The following is an 11,525-nucleotide window of genomic DNA, read 5'->3' as shown; positions in this document are numbered from 1 at the left end:
AAAGGTATTCGGATCTTTTGACTTCTAAAGAGAATTGATAGATTTTGATTCTTCATAGTATCCATTTTGGATAAAGAATGGATTGAATTCCACGATAAGTTCTTCAGAAGATGCATATTTTGCTAAGACTTTTGTCTAGAATTTCCCTTGGCTCTTCTGACAATCCTTCTTTGGGCAACTTCTCGTGTTTTTCTTGCCTTTATTCTAGAGACTTTTGTTCTTTCATAATCATCATTTTTTTGGCATACCCTTTTCTTAATAACTTTTTTCCTTTATTCCTGGTGCCCAGAGAGGAAGTGATAATCTACCAAAAATAGGTCTTTGACCTATCAGAAACAATAGGGGGTTCGAAAACTTTTAACAAAAGTGCTTTTGAAGCGAATTTGATCGATCTATCTCTTTATCGATCTCTGGATATTTAAAAGTGAAAATGGAATGAATGTGAAATGGTAGTGTATTTTAGTAGTGAATTTGAGGTGAGTATTTTCTGATTCATCAACTCTTTGGTGTGAGTTGGTCGGTTTTAAAATGCGTGGAGTGGAAATGGAAACGGATGGTTTTTGTCTTCTCTATTCAGAATGATTTCGGAAGGAGGACCACACCTACACCACGTACGGGGCTTACTAACCATTGACTTTGAAAAGTATGTCAAAACGAAGTTCTAACTTAAACCGTACACCGGCACGCTCATCAAATGAATTGACAAAGTACTGTAGATTTGATGGGTCATACAGGTACTTTGGGTCCAAGAATTCCTCACTTTTTGGGAGTAGGGGTCGTGCTTGGTCATGCCTAGCCTTTTGCATATTTATTCGGAAGAAATCTTTTGACACAAATCATGAGTTTTAGCTTAATCGGTCCGTTCTAGTGAATGTTCCGAAAATTGATTTCTAGCAATTTTATAGAATCTCATGGGTAAAATAAGGTAAGAATTTTTCAAATTTCCCGAATATTCTTTGCTAATTACTTTTTTAGACAAAAGAATTTTTCAAAAATTTGGCATTTACGGTTACTTGTTCTTAAACCTTTACCCAATACCTTACACTTAAAAGAACATTGTCCCTAATATTCTATAGAATAGAATATTTTAATACTTTGATAAATTAAGGACAATATCTTCTAAAATCTCTAAGTTTGTTGCGGGGATTACCCCACACTTAGAGATTTTAGTGCGTAAAAATTGAAAGAGGTTTGAGGACAGAATACTTCCCTACGGGCAAGTTGTTCTCCTAGTGCTGGGATTTCCTATGTTTAGGCTATGCTCCTAGTGCTGGAAAGGACCAGTCTCTTTGATAAAATTCTGCATTAAAAAACAAAAGAGAGTAGCATTTCCACTAGATATATTTTTATACAATGCTTTTATAATAATGATAAGTTTTTAAAAAAAATAAAGTAGTCTACGAAATACTGTCCTGTCCTATTTGTAAAGCAGTGTTTACGAAGTATCCATCAGGTCCGAAGATATCATCATCGTCCTCCAATCTTGGCAAATCCTCAAGTGGCTGTCCTGCATCCAACACAGGGCCTAATAGTGTGTCTAGACATAGGTCTGATGGTATCTCCATGTGTGATAGGCTCGGGATGGCTCCTCATTAGGGATGCTCCGGGTGATCTCAAAGACCTGGGCCATAGGTGACTCTACTGAGATAGGGACTATGACTAAGTGGCAGCCCTCAGGTAGCTCATGAATAGGGACCGTCTCAATGACTGGAGTAGGTGAAACAGCTAAACCAGGCGGCGTGATGGGAGTGGTACGAACTGGGGTGACTGTTGAGGCTACTGAATGCACCGAGACTGGAGTAGAGAGCCTAGGAGTAGCTTGTTGTGTAGCTAGAATACAACGCGCTAATCTGAATGATGAAGGGCCTAGAGTACTCCAGAGCATTCCTTCAAGCTGAAGATATGCTTTGAAAGCTTTGTAGAGTCTCTGGTGATCTCTAAGTAATGCCCATGTGACAGATGGATCACTCATGGTGGCTCCATGGTGAATCACAACCTGCGGTACATGCGGCTCTAATGGATCTGGATGCTCAACGGGTCTAGAAGCTAAACACCTGGAGCGTCGTACTGTACGGGTTGGTGGTGCCGTACTGATATCCTCCTCAACACTCTCTAGAATCAAACGTCTCAGGCCTAGCTGTCCCGTCGAAGGCATGTGCTGATCTGTGCTGCTTTCTGATAGGTAAACCCTGGGAGTCCTTCTCCTGCGGATGGGAATGTTATTAGAAGCTCCTGAACTTGGCATTTTGCCTGGATACGTTTCAACAAACTAGTAAGTACTAAGCGCAAGTACGGTGCTTAGGTTAAGTGCACAGTAAAATAAATCGTAAACTAAAAAAAAAATTTGAAATAAAAATTAAAAATAAAAAGGATAAGCAAGGGGTGCCTCCCAAGAGCGCTTTGTTTATCAATTCGTTACAGCTCGACTTTTCTATCATGTATTCAGATTGAATCAAGGGAGAATACATGTTCATCCCTGTTGTGGTTTTCCAGATAAGCTTTCAATCGGTGGCCATTGAATTTGAAATTTCTGGTGGGCCTTCTAATTCTACAGCTCCATGCGAAAAAGCGTGTATTACTTTAAATGGTCCACTCCATCGTGATCTGAATTTACCGGCTAATTTCTTGAATCAAGAATTGAATAGTAGAACTTTATCTCTAGGTGCGAACTTTGTTAGTATCAGTCTTACATCGTGTGCCAACTTCTTTCGTTCCTAGTAGATATACGACATCTCATGTGCTTGGTCTCTTAATTATCGAGTTCATTCATCTGCATCTTCCGGTGTCTAGTGGTTACTAAGGATCGAGGTTACAGGTCTTCAGTGCCCAGAGAGCTTTGTATTCAAGTTCTAACGGAAGGTGACATGCTTTTCCATAGATCATGCGGAAGGGTGTAGTTCTTAGAGGATTCTTGTAAGCAGTCCGGAATGCCTACAGAAGGGTGTAGTTCCTAGAGGATTCTTGTAAGCAGTCTGGAATGCCTACAGAGCATCATCTAGTATTTCGGCCCGTTTATTCCCATGATGGCCGATGTTTCGTTCTAGAATTCTTTTGAGTGCTCTGTTAGTTACTTCTGCCTTTATGTTGGTCTGCGGATGATAGATAATGGACATCTTGTGGGTAACTCCGTATTGTTGCATCACCTTCATAAATTGAGTATTACAGAAGTGTGTGCCTCTATCACTTATTATAGTGCGGGGAGCTCCGAATCGACAGAAGAGTCTTTTCAGGAAATTGGTGACAACCTTGGCATCATTGGTTAGGAATGCTTGGGCTTCGACCCATCTTAAGACGTAATATATTGCTACGAGGACATATTATTTTCCATTAGACTTAGGGAATGGTCCCATAAAGTCTAATCACCATATATCAAAGATTTTGCAAGCTTGGATATTAGTCTGAGGCATCTCATTGTTCATAGAGATAATACCTTGTCATTGACAAATGTCGCAACGCTTTACAAGCTCTTGCGCATCTCAAAATATAGTAGGCCAATAAAATCCTGAATCATGGACATTTCTTGCGGTTAAGTTTGCTCCATGATGACCTCCAGTTGGTATGTGATGACATTGGTGAAGAATCTCTGTAGCTTTTTTCTCATCTACGCACCTCCTGATTATCCGATCAGGGCAAATTCTGAACAAGTATGGATCTTCTAAGTAGTAATACTTAGCATCCCTGAAGAACTTCCTTCTTCAGGATGTGCTCATTCCTTTTTGTACCACTCCGGCAACTAGGTAGTTGGCTATGTCAGCGTACCAAGGGGTATCAGTGAATTGTGATCATATGTTAGCTTGTCCTAAGCTCATAAGTTTCTCTTCTGAAAACTTGTCTCTAATATCTTGTTCAACAATTTGTTCCATCGGTGGATTCTCCAAACGACTAAGATGATCTGCTGCGATGGTTTCTGCTCCTTTCTTATCTTTAATCTTGATATCGAATTCTTGAAGTAGTAAGGTCCATCGTAAGAGTCTTGGTTTAGCATCTTTCTTAGTAAACAGATATTTTAGGGCTGAGTGATCTATGTAAATCGTAGTTTTAGACAGGATGAGATAGAAACAAAATTTTTTGAAGGCGAAAACTACTGCTAGCAGCTCCTTTTCCATAGTGGTGTAATTCTCTTGAGCTCCAGTTAAGGTTTTCCTGGCGTAATAGATCGGATGGAAATGCTTATCTTTCCATTATCCTAGTAAAGTTCCAACTTCGAACTCCAATTAGGAGCTATCATGATGGGTGCACGTGTGAGCTGTTCCTTTAGATAGTTGAACGCTTGAACACATTCTTCATTAAAGATGAATGGAACTTCCTTTCTGAGGAGATGAGTAATAGGTCGTGTGACCTTTGAAAAATCTTTGATAAAACGTCGGTAGAAACCGGCGTGTCCAAGGAAACTCCTCACAAATTTTTCTGTGGTAGGTTCTGGAAGTTTGGTTATGGTTTCGATCTTAGCCTTGTCAACTTATATTCCTGACTTTGATATCTTATGTCCTAAAACTATCCCTTCTTTTACCATGAAGTGACATTTTTTCTCAATTTAGAACTGAGTTCGAATCTTCACACCGGGTGAGCATCTTGTCAAGGTTAGAAAGGCACAACTCAAATGTACTACCAAAGACGGAGAAGTCTTTAATGAAGACTTCTATACAACGTTCGATCTGTCATAGAATATAGCTACCATACACCTCTGAAACATAGCAGGTGCATTGTATAACCAACAGGGCCTGCATCAATAGGAAAATGTTCCATAAGGACAGGTGAAGGTTATCTTTTCTTAGTCCTTTGGATCGAGGGAAAATTGAAAGTAGCCAGAAAAACCGTCAAGGAAATAATAGAACTCATTTCCTGATAGGCTGATACGGCCAAAACGGACGGTTTTATTTGTGCGGTGTCGTTAGGTCGCAACACATCAGAATCAACCACCGAGAGGGGGGTACTGTTTTAAATTTATATTTACCGGGGCCTAAATCGTACTACTCCTTATTATGAGTAAGGGAAGTATGACCTAGGGTCGTATTTTTAAGATATCAGTAGAATCGAACCTATATTTAAAGCTTAAGATAGTTATAAAGAGAAGGAGTAGTGTTTACCTAATTTTGGGTTTTCCTAGTTTATAAGACAAATAAAATAAATGCAATAAAATTTGTAATTCAGATAAGGTTAAAACAAGTGCATACTATGATTTCATCAGTTACTCTGCCAGAATTATGGAATGCTGGTTCATGAATAGGTAGAGACATTGTATTCATTACACTGGTCCTAAATGCCCCTATCTTAAGACATGTCACTGGGTAATGCGATAGGTTTGAAGATTCTGAATAGATAGCAACGTCCCTTACCCCTGATGCCCGTGCAGTCTGACTACAAGCATACACGTTTAGACGGTTCATCCAATTGAGCGACTCGGTTGGGTGACATATTAACATTCCACAAAGGTCTAAACTTTCTTAATCATAATAGAATACAGGGTTTACCATATCCGAGAGACTTGATGTGTTTCAATGCTTTCGTTAATGATTGGGTTTAAAAGATAGTTAGGCCCTTTAAAAAGAGTTCAATTATAAAGAACACCATAGCCAAGTCAAGTTGACTTCCATGAACACGTCCGGTTATCCTAACGGTCTAATCTTTTATGTGTTTAAACAAACAGTTCCTTAATTAACCAAGAATCCCTCAAGCGGGGTGCAATGCTTGAGACCGAGTTATGGTGCAGTGTACTAATCAGCACTTACTGGGTTCCATGGTCTTACTTAGCAGAGGTACATCTTACAACAATCGTTGTGCTTTAGCATGCACGTACGAAACAACAAACGTTGTGCTTCAGCATGCATGTATGAAGTTTATATGCTTGGTGACTACACTAGCATGGTCTAGGACCGACAATGTACTAAGGGTCTAGTCAGATGTTTCACTATGAAAGAGTCCTCAGTCATAATCCAAAGCTTGATAGACTTACTACAAACGGTGTGCCTCAGCCGATCTTACGTTGTATCCGATAGACTTCTCTTACCAAGGGGGGACACAGATAGTGTACTCTGAATCGGTGTTCTCGACTTCCCAATAATAGAGCCAATAACTATGTTCTATTAGTTGGAAAAGCGATTGAGTTTAAAGCATAAACGGAAAGTATTTTGACAACATACACAAACCATAATATTATTTCAGCATTATAACTGGTTACATCATAGCATATGTAGTGACCCGAACTTTTTCATGATTATATATTAAATGAAAAACTATATTTGCATAATTAAATATTTTCAACATGTTAAGCAATCAAACTTGTTAAGACTTGATTAATTGAAATAGGTTTCATATAGACAATTGACCACCCAAGTTGAACGGCGATTCACGAACGTTAAAACTTGTAAAAAAAAACTATATGATGATGATGATATATATAAATATATATATATATATATATATATATATAACATGATATTATGTTAAGTAAGCATCTCACTAGTATTATGTTAACATGATATACTTGTAGTATTTTTCCTTCTAATCTGTTACAAGCTAAAATTTTGGTTAGGTTAGTTATAATTCTATATATAATATATATAATATATAATAAGTTACCTACTCTGAGTGGTGTATTTTCGTTTTTAGTTACTCCCTTTTATTTATTTATATTTTTACTACTCGCTTATAGTTATTGTTTCTTTATCTTAGTTACTACTTGCTGCTTATAGTTTGGTAAGATAGACACTAGGCGTTCTTATGATTTCTTGAGGTCATGTCCTTCTAGTTCAGGGGCGGGTAGGTTTATTGGGCCTAGAAGCGGCAATAGGTTAGCGAGGCCGGGTAGGATTAGAGTGGGTAGTTGGAATGTGGGAACTTTGACCGGAAAGCGGTATGAACTGGTCGAGACTTTACGTGAATGCAAAGTGGACATTTTGTGCGTCCAAGAGACTAGATGGAAAGGTCGAGGGGCGGCTAGGATCAATGACTACAAGTTGTGGTTCTCGGGATCGAGAGTAGCTAGGAATGGGGTTGGAATCATTATTGGCCCACCTTACAACGAGTATGTTGTGGATGTGGGTAGACGGAGTGACATGATTATGTCAGTTAGGTTGGTAATTCACGAGGTGACTTACACGGTAATTTGCGCTTACGCACCCCATGCGAGCCGTGGAGATGCTGAAAAGAGACACTTATGGGAATCGTTAGACGAGGTTGTGAGGATGTACCCCCAGACCATAGATTACTTATTGGTGGAGATCTCAATGGCCACATAGGATCTGATGTTGAGGGATATGCGGGAGTTCACGGGGGTTTTGGGTACGGAGTTAGAAATGAGGAAGGACTCTCTATTCTCGAATTTGCTGTTGCCCACGACTTGGCAGTTGTGAATTCATTTTTCAAGAAGATGGATGCTCAGTTAGCAACTTTTCATAGTGGGGGTCATAGTACCCAGATTGACTATCTGTTAATTCGCAAAGGGGATCTTAGGACTTGTGGAGACTGTAAGGTCCTGACTACTTTGACATGCTCCTCCCAGCACAGACTGTTGGCCATGGATTTGGTTCTCCAGAGAAGGGCCACCAAGAGTGTGCGACAAGTCCAACCTAAGATCTTGTGGAAGAAGTTGAACGGAGAGAAGGCAGAGACCTTTAAAACATCGGTTGTAGGTAGAGTGGATGCAGAATTAGAAATGGTATCCAATGATGACGCAGATCAGATGTGGAACTGTCTGGTGTCCTCCATTAGAGAGGTAGCCAAAGAAGCCCTAGGTGTGGCTGTAGGTACATCTAGAGGCCATAGGGCTGTTAGAGAATCATGGTGGTTCAGTGACGAGGTTCAAAGCAAAGTTGCGCTTAACCAACTAAGGTTTAGGGAGCTCATCTCTGGTGGGGAGGGGACTCCGACGGATACAATTAGGGCTGAAGAGAGATATAAAGAAGCTAAAAGAGAAGCTAAGAAGGTTGTAGCCCTAGCAAAAGAAAAGGCATATGAAGATCTGTATAAGAAACTTGACTCCAAAGAGGGAGCTAATGATATTTACAAGATAGCCAAAGCTAGGGAGCGAAGACGCATGGATCTTGATAACATCATGTTTATCAAAAATGAAGCTTGCCAAACTTTAGTTAAGGAAGACGAAATTAGGAAAAGATGGGAAGAGTATTTCTCATCTGTCTTTGTAGGGAGAAGACCAGAGCGCCACGAGGACTTACAAGATGCTGAGGTAGAACATTCCCATAACAACATAGATTGCGAGAGGATTAGCCAAGAGGAAGTAAGATTGGCACTACGAAAGATGGGGAGAAATAAATCAGTGGGACCGGATCAGATCCCTATTGAGGCGTGGCGGTGCCTGGGCGACACTGGTGTTAGGTGGCTGACTTGCCTTTTTAACAAGATGTTTCGAAGCTCTAAAATGCCTATGGAATGGAGACTGAGTGAGACTATTCCCATCTATAAGAACAAGGGGGATGCTCAATGTTGCGGTAACTATAGAGGCATAAAATTACTTAGTGATACTATGAAGCTTTGGGAGAAAGTGATTGAGACTAGACTTCGACGAGAAACCAATGTTTCAGAGAACCAATTTGGTTTCATGCCAAAGCGTTCTTCGATAGAGGCAATCCATATTATTAGGAACCTTATGGAGAAGTATAGAGAAAAGCAAAAGAACCTAGATATGGTCTTCTTAGACTTAGAAAAGGCCTACGATTGCGCGCCACGAAACTTGATTTGGAAGACCCTTAAGGGTAGAAGTATTTCGAGCAGGTATATTAATGTTATTAGGGATATGTACGAAGGGGCGAAGTCTTATGTTCGAACACCGGTGGAAAATACTGAAGTGTTTCCAATAGAAGTAGGCCTGCACCAGGGATCGGCCCTTAGCCCTTTTCTTTTCGCTTTGATCCTTGATGAACTATCTCGAGGGATACAAGAGTGCATCCCTTGGTGCCTGATTTTTGCCGATGATATTGTGCTCGTTTCGGATTCTAAGGAGGGGCTTAATAGAAGACTAGAGCAATGGAGGGTGGCCTTAGAAAGTAATGGTCTATACATTAGTAAATAAAAGACGGAGTATCTTAGTTGCGATTTTGATTGGAATGTTGATGAACAAAGTGATGGAGTGAACATCTGTATCGGAGACCAGATCTTGCATCCACAAACTTCGTTTAGATACCTGGGCTCGGTGCTCCACAAATCAGGGAGGATAGATGAAGACGTGTCGCATCGAATTAAGGTAGGGTGGGTGAAGTGGAGAGTAGCGACTGGAGTCTTATGCGACAAGAAGATCCCCCTTAAGCTGAAAGGGAAATTCTTCAAGGTGGCAATTAGACCTGCCATGTTATACAGATCGGAGTGTTGGCCTATGACAAAAGCACAAGAGAGGAGGATGGAGGTGGCAGAGATGAGGATGCTTAGGTGGACATATGGTAAAACCATGTTAGATATGATTCCTAATAGTGTTTTTAGGGAGAACCTGAAAGTTAGAAGCATCATCGACAAGCTTAGAGAAGAACGGCTTCGATGGTTTGGGCATGTGAGAAGACGACCTCCTACTGCCCCTGTTAGGAGGGTTGAGACACTTACGGTTGACGGCGTACGAAGAAGGGGTAGACCTACGCGTAGGTGGGAAGATAGAATAAAGCTAGACTTGAAGGAGCTCTTATTGACTGAGGACATGACCTCTGATAGGGTTGTGTGGAGGACTAGAATTAGAATAGATGAGTAGGTTGATTGCTTTTGTTTGTGTGTTTGTGTGTATGTGGTTTTGTGGGTCTGTGTGGGTGTCTTCTTTCACTATTTTTTTTCCTAGACCCATGCTTGATGGTGTAGGTTTAGACATGTTGGTTTTTATGGGTATGTTTGGATGTTCGTGTTTGTATGTATGTATTTAAGTTTGTACGTAGGATTATGTATGTTTGTTTGTATGTACGCTTTGCATTTCTGCTTGCCTATGATTGTATTTATGTATATATGTATGTTTGTATGTTTATATGTATGTATAGTTATATGTATGATTGTATGTATATTCGTATGTTTGTATGTTTTCTATATATCTTTGTGTTTGTAGGTTTTCCCATATGTATGCGTGTAGGTGGTTATCTATGAATGTACGTTTGTATGCTTATGTAGGTTTTGGTAGATACGGTTTTTTTGTATGTTTGTAGGTTTATTTTTATAGACTGACTTGCTATGATGTGATTTTATCTGTATGTGGACATATATGTTTATTGCTTATTTAGTGCAGCTTTACTTTATACGTCTTGTGCTCCGCAGAACACTCTAAGGTACGTTTTTTTTACGGCTCTGCCGACTTGACTGTCGCTTAGAGCGTAAATAGAATCCCAGGCAACATTTTAAAACCCATGGAAATTTGTTCCTCCATTTTCATGGCGATGACATTTACTTTTTACGAATATATTTTTTTTTTGGCCGGAGGTCCGTTGCAAACAATCTCTTTATCTGTCAAACATAGAGAAGGAGGACTTTCTCTACTCTTATGAGTGTTTTACTCGGGGTGGTGAAATGACTTCTCTTTGTCCTAGGGTAGAGGAAGGATTGTCTACGTCCCACCTCCCCCATACCCTACAAGTGTGGGATTGGGTATTGTTGTTGTTGTTGTAAGCATCTCACTAGGTATATTAACAATGAGTTATATACATAAAAATGAGACTACTAAGTTAAGAAACTCAAAACGATACATATAACGATTATCGTTATAACAACGTCTTACTAAATACATATGTATCATATTAAGATATTGTTACATTATATTTAATATGATAAAATGATAATTAATTATATCATAAGTGTATTAACAATGAACTACACAAGTAAGATGAGACTACAAACTTAAAGATTTCGAAACAATATATATATGTAACGATTATCGTTGTAATAGTATTTTAACATATATATATATATATATATGATATTAAGATATATTCATACATCATATTATCATGTTAACATAACAATTGAACATCTCATTTAAGTATAATAACAATGGATTAATTACATTTAACAAGATCGTTAACTTAAAGGTTTCAAAACAACACTTACACGTAACGACTAACGATGACTTAACGACTCAGTTAAAATGTATATACATGTAGTATTTTAAGATGTATTCATACACTTTTGAAAGACTTCAAGACACATATCAAAGTACTTCTACTTAATAAAAATGCTTACAATTACATCCTCATTCATTTTCATCAAAAATTCTACTCGTATGCACCAGTATTTGTACTCGTACGATACACAGCTCCTAGATGTATTTACTATTGGTATATACACTCCAATGATCAGCTCTTAGCAGCCCTTGTGAGTCAACTAAACATGTGGGAACCATCATTTGGCAATTAGCATGAAATATCTCATAAAATTACAAACTAATGAGACCTTATATGGCCATGCACATTCACGTTTTCAACAACCATCACTAACACTTTCATTTTTCAATTTTTATGCATCAAATTACTCTCTCTCAAGTGTTCTTCCATTGTTCTAAGTGTTCTTCATCATCTTCATCAAAATCTAGCTCAATCTAGCTCATAAAT

At 39.0% G+C, this 11,525-nt stretch overlaps 1 protein-coding gene across 1 annotated transcript; it reads left to right on the top strand.

The window, feature by feature from the left end:
• Window positions 1-2,466: 2,466 nt before the first annotated feature.
• Window positions 2,467-10,292, top strand: LOC139863872 (uncharacterized). The gene is made up of 5 exons (XM_071852473.1): window positions 2,467-2,673; window positions 6,693-7,072; window positions 7,171-8,447; window positions 10,096-10,118; window positions 10,206-10,292. Exons 1-5 carry the CDS (start codon window positions 2,467-2,469, stop codon window positions 10,290-10,292), a joined length of 1,974 nt encoding a protein of 657 aa, XP_071708574.1.
• The last annotated feature ends 1,233 nt before the right edge of the window (window positions 10,293-11,525 follow it).

The sequence above is a fragment of the Rutidosis leptorrhynchoides genome, chromosome 8 (genome assembly GCF_046630445.1).
Source record: "Rutidosis leptorrhynchoides isolate AG116_Rl617_1_P2 chromosome 8, CSIRO_AGI_Rlap_v1, whole genome shotgun sequence".
Taxonomy (NCBI): domain Eukaryota; kingdom Viridiplantae; phylum Streptophyta; class Magnoliopsida; order Asterales; family Asteraceae; genus Rutidosis; species Rutidosis leptorrhynchoides.
The sequence above is the reverse complement of the archived record's forward strand: the minus strand, read 5'-3'. Positions and strand labels throughout refer to the sequence as shown.

Bases quoted from the DNA above. Each gene is read 5' to 3' on its own strand.
- LOC139863872 (XM_071852473.1), top strand. From the start codon at position 2,467: ATGTTCATCCCTGTTGTGGTTTTCCAGATAAGCTTTCAATCGGTGGCC. The intron at 2,674-6,692 runs GTTAGTATCAGT...TGCTGCTTATAG, and splicing joins TATCTCTAGGTGCGAACTTT to TTTGGTAAGATAGACACTAG. The intron at 8,448-10,095 runs GTAACTATAGAG...ATGCTTATGTAG, and splicing joins GGGGGATGCTCAATGTTGCG to GTTTTGGTAGATACGGTTTT.